At 36.8% G+C, this 13,522-nt stretch overlaps 2 protein-coding genes across 4 annotated transcripts in view; one reads left to right on the top strand and one right to left on the bottom strand.

The window, feature by feature from the left end:
* LOC113514422 (glucose-6-phosphate exchanger SLC37A2) overlaps positions 1-13,522 on the bottom strand; it is a 221,768-nt gene that overhangs the window by 93,495 nt on the left and 114,751 nt on the right. The window lies entirely within an intron of this gene.
* The window catches only part of LOC113514443 (uncharacterized), a 38,052-nt gene that overhangs the window by 15,946 nt on the left and 8,584 nt on the right, over positions 1-13,522 (top strand). For both annotated transcript variants that reach the window (XM_052892783.1, XM_052892784.1), the window contains exons 4-10: positions 2,556-2,646; positions 8,950-9,108; positions 10,336-10,466; positions 11,159-11,256; positions 11,903-12,055; positions 12,963-13,056; positions 13,431-13,519. In XM_052892783.1, the coding sequence (XP_052748743.1) occupies positions 2,556-2,646; positions 8,950-9,108; positions 10,336-10,466; positions 11,159-11,256; positions 11,903-12,055; positions 12,963-13,056; positions 13,431-13,519 (815 nt within the window). The remainder of the gene's footprint in view (positions 1-2,555; positions 2,647-8,949; positions 9,109-10,335; positions 10,467-11,158; positions 11,257-11,902; positions 12,056-12,962; positions 13,057-13,430; positions 13,520-13,522) is intronic.

Genomic DNA, 13,522 nt, shown 5'->3' with positions numbered 1-13,522 from the left:
TAGTGACATTTCCATTTATTTATGCCTTCATAAACAGTTTTTTAGTCATATTCCATCAATAATAGATTACCTATCACATACCTGAAAATAAAATATACAAAATTACAAAACTGAAAAGTTCTTCATTGAAACATAAATCTACATTTATCTAGAAATCTTATTTATTATAAGTTGTGATACAACAAACAGAATCCTTGCACCAGTCTGTCTTCTATTACGCCGGAACGTCCTTTTCAAGCACTGCCAATTCGTTGCAACATTCTTCAGTCTCCCATAGCGTCTACCTAATTGGTTTTCAATCTCTTGTCAGTGTCACTTATAACTGTATTGTCCTTCGAACTTTATCTCAGGTTCTTTAATCCCTTAAGGCAATATCCCCCCTATTTATATGCTAACGTACTACGAAGTGCTGGTGATATTAGCATGTGTGACGACAAGCCTCCTAGCGGCGCTGCGGCATGAGGTGTGGATGCCGGCGGTGTTTCGAGCCCCGGCCCCGCGAGCCCCCGGCCCGGCCCTCGCAGCCGCGCCTGCTGGGCCGGACTTATGGCGTGAATACGTATCAGGTTAATATATATTAATATTAACTATTAATTTATTAAATAATAATAATAGAAAAGAAATTTTTAAACAAATTCTCGAAATTTATTATAAAAACTTCGTCATAAAAAAATTTATATATATTGTAAAAAAATAATAATTGAAATGGAACGGAATCACAAAAACAATATGTCTGTCCACATTAGTGCGTGCTCACACTCCGCGACAATCGATCGCTCGTCTGTCGGCCACCAAGCGTGTGTCACGTCGCGTGGTCATCGCCGGCCGTGAGCACAGTCGCTTTGCGGTCGAACTCGCCGCGGTGACGCTCGCGCGGATGGTACGGGCGACACGTGTGTTGCATTTGGATCTCTCGATTGTTTGCCTCGATACTAAAATGTAGTGCACTTGTCTACTAACGTTCATTTATCTACGTGCCCTTTCATAGCATAGAACAATACTTCGTACATTCAAAACGCTGAAAAATTCCGTGGGCCTGTAGAAGAATACAAAAAACAGTTATACTATCACAAATGCAATGTGTCGTAAAACACCATTGTCCATATTCTCAAATCGATCTTTTTCAATTTAGCAAATTGTACATTATGTTTGACATTTTTTAAGCTGGTAGCTACAGTTGGAGTGTTTCTTTTTTTGTTTTGTTAAGTTAAATTTGTCCAATATTTGTAAGTTATCTAGATTTGATTACCCTTCGTCCAGCATCTTGGAGATTCACAGTGTTTGGTAAGTATTTGTCTTACAGAGCGAGATGTCGCGACACAAACGTGTCGCCCCGTAGTCGCTCAGTGTGGATTTTCTTTATGTTATAAATGTGGCATGATTTCTAATCCCTATTATGTTTTGATTTTGCACGAAATATGTACGTTGTACGAGGGATGTCATTGTAATGGATTTAAGGAATACATTATTATTTCGACTTTTTCGCCTATATTCATTTTAATTGAATATATATTTACAAATATACAAAGAAACAAGCCATTGTCAATACAAAAGAGAAATAAGATCAATAATACCTACATTGATTAATTTCATGATTTGATTGATTACGCGATATTTACATTAGTCAGCTGTTCTTTCAATTTAAATAATTTGAATCATAGATAATAAAAAAGTGTCATCATAATGCCTATGTTTTTATGTGCTGGCAACACTGTTATATTCTACTTTGTCCATATACGTCCACAATCACACTGCACGTTACCTACTAGTAGTTAAATTGAATATTCCTCGTACAAACGTGTCATAGTATGAGTATAATAACGTTGATGTAAAATTATAGAAACCTCTCCTTCTTGTCTGTGCAGGTCATATATAAAATTGATCGTATCACCACGCAACTGTTTGAAATATTCTTCAATACACCTGTGTTCTTTGAAAGATGTTCAGTTAAGAAATACTTTTGTTAGATTTTGGATTTTTATTGTCCTCCCCTTAGCCCTAATATAGTATTGAACTATGTATTTTATAGTAAATATCATAATTTTACGTCAATAAATTTATTTTTCTAGATGCGACATATAATTGTTAATTTTACATACATAAAAATCCCAACTTTTCACGGTGCCATTCAACACACGAATAATGCCATGAGCATTGCTATAAAATTCAAGGTGTCGTGGTACCGTTCATGACTACAGACTGCGGTCGCCATTTCCGCCATTGGACCGTCAATTCATAGACAACTATTTTATTTATTATTTCAATTTACATTATTTTAAATTAAAATTTCTTATTCATAGAAATATTGAAAAGGTATTTTAAAAATTTATGATTTATATACAGTTTCAAAAATATATATTCGGCCAGATAAATGCTTTTTAAACCCTGAAACGTCATTTTCTATTTTATATTTGAAATTACCAGGTGTAATGTAAAAAAATCGTTTATTATGTGCATTATATAGTTATGTACAAGTTAATAATAATATGTCGCATCCCGTGGCGCTCGTCCGCTTGTCGTTCCCCCCACTGATCGTGTACGATGCGTGTGCGCAGGAATTGGCGGGCGGCAAGAGCGGGCCCAGCGGACTACGGCGCAGCACTGAGCGCTCAGAGTCGATAGAGAAACAGCCCAGTCAGACTAGCGGTGAGTTCAGTTTTTATTGTTATTTGATTACAATTATTTTTTTACAGCTCTCATAACATCTAATTTAGTATTTTTTTTTTAACTGTAAAGTATGATGTAAATTGGGGTTACCACTTTACGGCAGCATTAAAAAAAAGTCCTTAATCCGCCAATTCAGGAAAAATGTATACTTAATTTACCCATAATTTGAAAATGTTAAAACAACCCCCTCACCTCCTTACTTCCTACTGTATTTAATTGGGTTTTCTGTAGATTGTCATTGATAATAATCACCACCCCCTTTGACAGTGACATTTCTTTTTTTTTTATTTTAATGCGTGATATTGGAGTGGTAACCCCGCCTACGCTATCGGCATACACTGGCGGGGCACCAGTGAGAAATAATAGGTGTTCAGGTACATCACTAGTCGGTCGCGATCGACTCAAAATAACGTCCCATCACTAATTCAGTAACCATTATTGTATTAGAAGGAGGAAAAATTGTCTCCGTGTTCCGTGATCGATTATTAAATTTAATATAAAATTCGTTACTACAAATATTGTAGTCGGATCAAAGTTATTTTAAATCAAGAACCAGTATACAACACAAGTTGGAACATGGCGTCCCCGAAGTGATTTTCGTCGAAAGAAGAAATAAAATGATATACCCGCAAAAAAAAAAAACAAAAAAATTACTAAGTTTTCAGGAAGAGGAAATATTTATCAAATTTGAAATCGAACGACAAATTCAATATATTTTAATGTGTTGTTGAAGTTAACCAAGAAACATAGTGGAAACAAATATAACAAGTGATATAATAAATATTTCTGTATCAAAATCTACCTGCTATTTATATTATCGCATGAAGTCTGTGTGGTCAGTCAAATCTACCGAAATAACCAAGTATTGGAAGTGACGCCGCAGCTACAACTTAGCTGAGTGAACAGGGTACCTACACCAGCTATTCACTGTTTGATAAGCGAATTGCAACATACTTGGAAGGCCAATCACTTATTGTTATAAGCGAGCCGGTTAATCGGCAGCCTGCGAGCAGAGCTGCAGCTACAGCTTGACATGGGAAGTGCCTCATCCTATATATACACTATTTATTAATAGTCTGCCCACCTCGATATGTATTTTAATTTGTAAATATTTCAGTATTTTCTCGCATCCTATCAATTCTTCATGGCTATTTACCTATAAGCATAGATAAACAACTAATTTCCAAGCTATTGAATGTTTTTTTTTTAATTACCTGTTAATTTTTTTTTCGTCATACCTACCTACTTCGAATTGTAATATCAACTTAGTACAGAAGCAGTTTAAACTTAATTTTATGAATAACTACTAATATACATATCGTCACAGTCGTAGAATACTGACGGATCTTTATATGTAACATTTGTCAGATCCGTCAGTATTCTACCACTATGACGATATGTACCCATAATATTACATGGCTATTTTTTTTATTATTGTTTTGTATCATTTTTATTTTTATGTGTTCGCCGTGTAGGTCCCGGCATAGAATGGGCCATCCCTTCCTTTACCATGGGTGTCGTAAGAGGCGACTAAGGGAACATATGGTAGAAGGATGGGCAGCAGCGCCCCTCTTAATACATATGTAAAAGCTGCGGTTGCCAACCCGCCTGCCAAGCGTGGCAACTACTGGCGAAACTGCCATATTATGGAGAAGGCTAATGTCCAGCAGTGGACAGTTAACGGCTGAAATAAATATAATTTTTATTGTAATAACTTTGTAAATGAATTTAACTTGTTATCTCACATATAATTCTAAAGAGACATGTGTGTTTGGTGAGGACGCCATCATCCCTATGTTCTGTCGTATTTAGTTGTTTTTAATTATAATAATCAATCAATCATGGACTTCTCTATGTCCGCCTTATGTTGTGCGGGCGGGCGAGGTGGGGGCCTCGGGGTAAACCCTTCTGCCCCGGCTTCAACTCCGGAGGCGACGACCTCCAGGGTCACTGATGGTCTGTGTACTGGGCGTAGTTCTTTTTGTATTAAATTTTATATATATATATATATATATATATATATATATATATATATATATATATATATATATATATATATATATATATATATATATATATATCCTTCCTTTTTTACATATGTTATCAGGCGCCACTCACGAGGGCGCTACGTGTGCTCAATGAGGTAGTAGCGAGTTCCAATCTGGACTTATTTCACTGTACCGCCACAGAGTTTTGCAGAGCGGTAACATAATTAGATTTTTATTATTATTATTTCAATATTGTATTATTATTATAATGTTTGATTTTTTAATTTTTAGTAAGTGCATTAGTAAAAACTGTAAAACTCACCATAAATATGTATATAAATAAATAAATAATTTTCAAATCTATGTTACAGTTACCGTCAATGTGTCACAGAAACACTATAAATAAGATACCATTGTGACTGTGAAATCAAAGTGCAGTTGTCCAACTTTACGCACAATGTTAGCTCAATAGTTCTTAATTGTTGGAGACAATATCCTGTATATATAAAATAAAAACAAGAAAATATAACAATGATAATGGAAAATTCACAGAAATACGATGTTACCGTTCTTACTAAATAGACTCTCTAAATCAGTTACAATGTAAACAAAACTTGCCAATTTCATTTTTTATTAATTTGTAGATAATTTTATTTATTTAAACTTTTTTGTACACAAAAATTACATTGTTATAATTTATATTAAATGAAGATGTAAAACAGGCGAGATTAACTCTGTGAGAGTTCTCTTCCATTTATGTTATTCACTTATATACTTTTACAGAGTATAGAATGTTATAATCCCACCATTGGACATACCTCACACTAGTCATGGTGAATTGTTTAAACTCTGAATAATGTAAAAGATAAGTGTGTAGTCATAATGAAGATACGCATGTAATGTAATAGTTCAAAAGCGAGTTTAACTTGTGTTAAACGAGTTAAATATTTCTGATTGTTTATTTAAATGTTAAATTTGAAACTTTTAACATATAAAGAGCCAAAAATGTTAAATATTATTGAATTGTTTCATTATAAAAAAAAATTATAAATAATTCTGATGTTGCGACGTTCATAGCCCAAAATAACTTTACCTACTGAAGTTACTAATATTAATCCAACTCCAGTTAACTGGTTATGCTTGATTCCATAATAAACACTATCAATTCTCTGACATGATTCGTTCTTACAATTTTTTTCAGAATTGACGTTTAGTAATTTACAAAGAAGTTCCACAAAAAGTCGCGGGATTAATAAAGTAAACTTTTTTAGTCGAGGCAATGCTTAACAATCGATCTTTATATCCCCTATCGTCTTGTCCCTATGACCTCCTTTAACCTTGGGGCACTTCCTTTTTGGAGACCACTCTTAGCTAGAGAGCTACCAACGACCAGTCTACAAGAATATAAACCGATTGAACCATTTCTAGAGATTGGAGTTTTGAGAGAGCAATTTTGGAAACCCTGGCAGTCGGAATATGTAGCTGAGCAGCAACTGAGACAAAAATGGCGGACCCTGGGCCGACAACTTCAGATAGGTGGCTTGATGATATTGGAAGAAGAAACATCGCCACCGAAGTGCAGGAAAATAGGTTGGATTTGCGCTCTATTCCCATGTCAAGATAGGGTGGTTCGAATTGCTGAAATTAAAACTGCTTCGGGCAACTTTCGACGTGCTGTGAAATATTTTTGTCCGTTAATGGAGATGCCAGAGGGCACTTCATAGAAGCTATCGCTTCCAAGCCCCCGGAGAATGTTCAGGCGCATCACTAGTCGGTCGCGAGCGACTCATAGTAATGTCTCATCACTAATTCGGTAACCGTATTGTGTTTTAAGGAGGGAAAATTGTCTCTGTTCGAATATTTAGTTTAATATAAAACGTATTAATACAAATATTTATTTACAAGAAACATGGTAAGTTTATAGATGTTAACACTAGATGTAAATCCACATGTTTCGCCTGCAACACGTGCAAAATTTAAAAACCCAAAACGTATAAATATTTATTGGATTGAGGATTAAAATAATTGGTTATAACAATTCTTATAAAAAAAATATACAAACATATCAAATATAATTTCATGTCAATATGCTGTATATATATACAGTGAGTGTATATATATATATATATATATATATATATATATATATATATATATATATATATATAATTTTTGTTTTTTAATAAAAAAAATTATACAACATAAAAATATTTTTACGTTAACTATGCAAATAATGACAAACAAAAAGTATTCGTACACTTATAAAATTTGTAAGTAAATGAATATTAAAAAAATATTAATACTTTGTTGGACCACCGTTAGCATTGATGATAGCTTGGAGTCTCTGCGGCATCGAATCAACTAGTTTGAAAATATAAGAAGACGGTATCAATGCCCATTCTTCGCGAAGCGCAATTTTTAGTGTTTCTTTACACGAAATTGGTCGATTTCGAATTTTATTATCGAGATAATCCCACACATGCTCTATAATATTAATATCAGGTGATTGAGGAGGAATCTCTAGGTATTTTGGAGCGTTAAACAGGATCCATGCTTAATTATTCCATGCTTTATGTTTAGGGTCATTATCTTGTAAAAATATCCAATTATTGTTAAAACCCATTTGAGCTGCACTAGAGAGAAGATTCTCTTTTAAAATATTAATATACGTTTTGTGATCCCTAATTCCATCAATAAATGCAAGTTTTCCCACCCCAAAAGCACTCATGCAACCCCATACAAATACTGACCCACCACCGTGTTTTACCGTTGGACATAAATTTTCTTTCTTATATTCCATATTAGGTTTTCTCCATACCATATGATGTCCATCCGATTTGAAAATATTATATTTCGATTCATCTGAGTAAATAACAGTTTGCCAAAAATGATTTTTTTCATTAATATATTTTTTGCGAATTCTAATCTTTTTTCTATTAATATCATTTACCCAATACTTTTTACGCGCAGTTCTTCCATGATAATCGTTACTACGTAATACGTTCCGAACGGTACTGACAGAAATATGGCAATCATTGATATTATTAATTTCTTGTAAGACTCGAGGGGCACTAATTTTTGGATTTTTTTTTACACAATTTAAAATTTTCCGATCCAATCGAGGCGTGATTTTTGATGGACGCCCCACCTCTGGGTTTGTTTTTTAGTGTTTTAGTAATAGAAAACCGATCAATTATAGTCTGTACGGTTGAACGTGGTCTATTGACAAATTTTGCAATTTCACATAATGATTTGCATTGATTATGTAAATTAATAATTATTTTTCTCTCCTCTTCACTCGTTTCTTTTGCTTTACGACCTATTTTTGTAACTAAACACGTCTATACTTGTCACGAGTGCAACTAAAACGTCTAATATCTATACCTACGTATTAAAAATGACCTTGGCATTGTAGATATATGAAAAATTCGATTGAATAAATGATTTATACAGAATTTCATTTAAAAAAGAATGAATGTACGAATACTTTTTGTTTGTCATTATTTGCTTAGTTAACGTAAAAATATTTTTATGTTGTATAATTTTTTTTATTAAAAAACAAAAATTATCATAAACAAAGTGCGGGAATGTTAAAATATTAAATAGTATTGATTTAAATTAGATAAATAAAAGAAAGTCTATCAAATTCGTATTTTTTTTATTATAACCCTAGGTGTACGAATACTTTCTACACTCACTGTATATATATATATATATATATATATATATATATATATATATATATATGTCTCCAGAGGGAGACTTTGTACAAAAGTCGATTGCTTGGGTACCTCTGTCCCATTCGTGTTTCAACCGTGAAGCAGCTGTGTTTACATGGCTGTGTTTCGGTTTGAAGAGTGGGATATGGCGTGAATTTACAGAGTAGAGAGGAATAACACCTGAGTCCTCAGGAATGGCAACGCATGGGGATATCATGGGCGAAACAGTATACTCTGTTATGTCCATGGTACTGCTCATGTCTGTAGGCGACGGTTACCACTTTCCATCAGGTGGGCCGTCAGCTTGTTTGCCATTCTAAGTTATATAAAAAAAAAAATTCTTGGTCCGGATAAGGATACATTCTAATATGTTATTTTTAATCAAAAACCAATATATATCCCAAGCTGAAACAATAGGTGAGGATGAAAAGGCAGGTCAGTTTGCCCATTAACAATGAAATATGACAAAAGCTGGAGCCCCTATCATATTATGAATCATCCAGCGACCTATCCTGATAATTATAAGTCTACTATGCACGTGGCACATATATTAAAGTAGCGGCGAACGATTGCAGGTCTGAACGGTCTTCGCAACATCGGCAACACGTGCTTCATGAACAGCGTGGTGCAGTGCCTGTCGAACACGCGGCCGCTGCTCGAGTACCTCGCCGACGACCAGTACTCGGCCGACATCAACACCACGCTCTCTTGCATGAAGGGCGCGCTCATCAAAGGTTAGTATAGCATGCCATGCGCCGCGAGCCACGAGCCACTAGCAAGCGTACGTGTTCTGCAGTAAGCAGTCCTTGAGTGACGGTAGCCTTCCTACCTGGAGATCTCATTAGCCTGCTGTAATCGGATCGTAGTTAGCCGTGTGTGTTCCGGCATAGAATGGGCCACCCATTCCTTTTTCCCGTGGGTGCCGGAAGAGGCCACTAAGGATGGGCAGCAGCGACCCTCTTAAACCATCTCTAAAAGTCTAACTGCGGTTGCCAACCCGCCTGCCAAGCTTAACATATACTGGCGAAACTCCCCTTATGGGAAAGGCTTATGTCCAGCAGTGGACACTTGTCTGAAATATATACGTGAGCTGAGTCGTCTATGTAAATATACTAGTCTGTTAATTTTATATCCTAAATATGAAAAGCCAATTGAACTTAAAAAGAAAAAGCAAATCTAACTTTGTTCGTATAAGGTGGGCTTTTTAACACTCGTAATGGGGGGGGGGAGGGATTGTTAGTAATGCTGGCAATACACCCTATCAGGTTGACCTCCCCGCGGTTCCCCCTGGAAACCATCGTGGTTATTTCTAGTGAAATTTGTCATAATGGGCTAACTGACCTGCTTTTTCATTCTCACCTATCACCCCTGACTGGTGCCGCGCCAGCGTATACCGATAGCGCGGATGTGGTTACCATTCTATTATCACCCATTAAAAAAAACACTCGTGATAGACCGTCAGCTCGTTTGCCACACGTATTTCTGTCACAAAGCAGCTGCACTTTTATGTCTGTGTGTTTAATTTGAATGCTGCTCTTTAATGAACATTGTATCGCTGGACAACAGAATTGGTTGTTTTTTAAAATTACATCATCAGATTATATTTTTTAGAAAGAAAAATGTTAAAAATTTTCAAGACTCTTGTTCAAACTTCCTAAGTTGCTCTGTGGTCGCCAAGTAGATGGATAGATAATTTATTTGTATTACTTACAGCACATACCGATATACATAAAAAGCGTGTTAAGATAAATTATTAAAAAAAATACATAAGTACAGTTTTTCCTTTTATGCGTTTGCCATAACAATACAAAATGGTCACAACTCAGTTTATTGCTCCGCCCTCAAAAGAGCAAAACACTGATATTCTGTTGCGGCCAAAGGGAATAGGGTAACAATAAAATAATACTACCAGATTATCCATACAGTGAAACAGACAGATACGTGTGAATTGTGTGTCGCAGCGTTCGCGAGCGTGATCAAAGAGCTGTGGCGCAGCGGCGAGCGCGACTGCGTCGTCAACACCACCACGCTCAAGTCGCAGGTGCAGCGGTTCGCGCCCCGGTTCATGGGCTACAGCCAGCAGGACGCCCAGGTACGTACGCCATTCAAGTAACCCACCTCATGGGGGGGAAGGGATTATTAGTAATGGGGTTTGACAGCCCCATTGCTGGCAATATACCCTATCAGGTCGACCTTCACGTGGTTCCCCATGGAAATCATCGTGATGAATTCAACATGAATTAGTTAACTGACCTACTTCATACATTCATACTACATCCTTTCCAAGTGACAACTCCAACACTTTTGTTTAATTTTTGTCACTATATCGTTTTTCAGTCCACACTTTACTGTCTCTAATTTTTTTTTTCTATTTCTACGCTCTGACTTTTGATGTTATACAACTTTATTTACTACTTACTCTTTTTTTATACAACACAGAAAACACTAGCCGTGCCCCGCGACATTTTACCATATCTTACAGTTTTCTTCTAATGTTAATATAGCAGTTGTGTTTACATGGCTGTGTTTCGGTTTGAAAGGTACAGAGAAATAATACCCAAGTGCTCAGGAATGGCAACGCATGGGGTATAATGGGCGAAATAGTGTATACTCTGTTATGTCCATGGTACTGCTCATGTCTATAAGCGACGGTTAACGCTTTCCATCAGTATATATATATATATATAACTGATGCCGAGGGACGGCTGAAGTAAACGGCCCTCTACATATTTTTATTGAATGTTCTAAACCTCTGATTTAAAGTGATATTTCATGTTGTTGCAGGAGTTCCTGCGGTACCTGCTGGAGGGCCTGCACGAGGACGTCAACAGGGTGACAGTGAAACCGAAGCCGATACTCACGGAGATCGATGACAATCTCAGGTACGTGTTGTTTATTATCTCTCCTCGTCTCATCGTCCCACTGAGCACTGGTCTTTCTCCATAAAAGAGTGATATTTACCATTCTGGCCGGAAAACCTGGTATAGATAGGGCATTTAATTTAAATTTTCCTTTTTTTGGACAATATATCAGGTTTTTTTGTTCTTTCGTTATGCCTTTAAAGTATTCTAGAGGTAGGGAGAGATTTGGGGATATACTCTTTACTACTGCAGTGATTTATTATGTATTTTCTTGTAGTACTAGGTTAATGTTACCACTTCTAGATTTAATTACTACTATTACTCGTGTTAGGGTGGCTCCCTCTAGTGCCAAGAGTTTCTAAGCCACATTTACTGCATTAATTTACAGGGTGCAGAGGCATAACATCTTAGTCCTCAGGAATGGCAACGTATGAGGAGTGTCATAGGTAACACAGTATATTCTGTTATGTTCATGTCTATAGATGACGGCCTTTACGTGCCTGGTCGAGTTCGAAACGAGCGACAATCGTTAATAATATATCCAAATATGGATTTGATAATTCAGTGGTCTAGACTGAGTTCGATCGTGGGCCCTCTGAAGTCAGTTTATGAGTTTTTACACCAATGATAATGCTTATTGTAATATACCGTTTGTTTGTGTGTGCAGCGACTCGGCGGCGGCGGCGGAGGCGTGGAGCCGCTACCTGCGCATGGAGGAGTCGCGCGTGGGCGACATCTTCGTGGGCCAGCTCAAGTCCACGCTGCGCTGCACGCACTGCCACCACGACAGCGTCACCTTCGACCCCTTCTGGGACCTCAGGTCGGTCATACCGCTAATGCGCTCCTAAACCAACTGCATCCTTCCATCTGCAACAGTTTGATCTCGTGCAGATCGACCTGCGCTGGGCGGCCACTAAACATCTCATTGCGGGAGAAGGGATGATTAGTAATGCGGACTACCAGTCCCATTGCCAGCAATATACCCTATTAAGTCGACCTCCATGAGGTACCCCCTGGAAACAATCATGGTTAATTCTTGTGGAGTTTGATAGGCTGACTGACCTGCTTTCATCCCCATCTATCACCCCTCACTGGTGCCACGCCAGTTTATACCAATAGCGTAGGCAGGGTTACCATTCCAATAAAAAATACATCTGTTTGCTAAGAATATACCCTCCAGGTTGACCTCCATGGAGACCATCATAATTAATTCATAGCAAATTCATCATGATTGGCCAATTTACTTAATTTCATTCCATTGATACCCCGCCAGGCTATACCGGTAGCACTGGCGGAATTACTATTCCAGTCTCATCCTATAAAAAAAAAACCTACACTAGATTTACTCGTACAGGATCAATTCTGGAGGATCTTTCTTCCCCACTGCTTATTGGTTGCTCGACATATGTGGTCTGACCACTGTTACTTCATCTTATAAATCCCTGGAAGTATGAGTACATTATGCCATCAATGTGAAACACTTACCTGGTCAAAGTGATCAAATAAAAAGTACATATACAATATATATAAATTTCGTACCTAACCTAAAAACATTTAATATTTAAATTTATCCTCATCCAGTTTGTTGCAGTAGTGTTTACGTGATGCTGGAACATATATACAGACAATATTTAAAAAAATTGTTGTTTTGGTCTCTATTAATCATTAACCACAGTAAGGGATCTATTGTGACAACATAACAAGAGCGTTTATTCATGTATCCACAGTCTGCCGATACCGTCGCGCACCGGGAACCTGAAGCTACAACAGTGCCTCCAACATTTCACTAAGGAAGAAGAATTAGACGGCGATGAAAAACCGGTACGTTAGGTTTTTTAAAATGCCTCATATTATTAAAAGACGGGCATTACCTAGGCATTTGTTGTCTCGATTCATGACTGTATTATGAATTGGGATTCAATATTGAAAGAAAATAAATGAATTTGTGTCACATTTATTGTGGTAATGTCCAGCTCTCTAATGATAGAAAACACTGGTTGACTTATCCGGCTCGAAGGACCAAATCGTCTACATATGATTTGGTCCTTCGAGCCGGATAAGTCAACCAGTTATTTTTACTACATAATGTACCTTTTATTTCTATAGAAACACTTTAAGAAACCTTCAGAAATACATATATCTATCTTAAATCATATTTAGATATACCATTATATATTATATATATGCATTTGCAGACGTGTTCAAAGTGCGGCGTGCGACGGAAGTGCCTCAAGTGGTTCACTGTGCAGAAGTTCCCGCAGGTGCTGGTGCTGCATCTCAAGAGGTG

Source organism: Galleria mellonella, unplaced genomic scaffold (genome assembly GCF_026898425.1).
Source record: "Galleria mellonella isolate WM207_F2 unplaced genomic scaffold, CSIRO_AGI_GalMel_v1 utg1650, whole genome shotgun sequence".
Lineage (NCBI taxonomy): Eukaryota > Metazoa > Arthropoda > Insecta > Lepidoptera > Pyralidae > Galleria > Galleria mellonella.
This window is presented reverse-complemented; position numbering and strand designations above follow the sequence as displayed.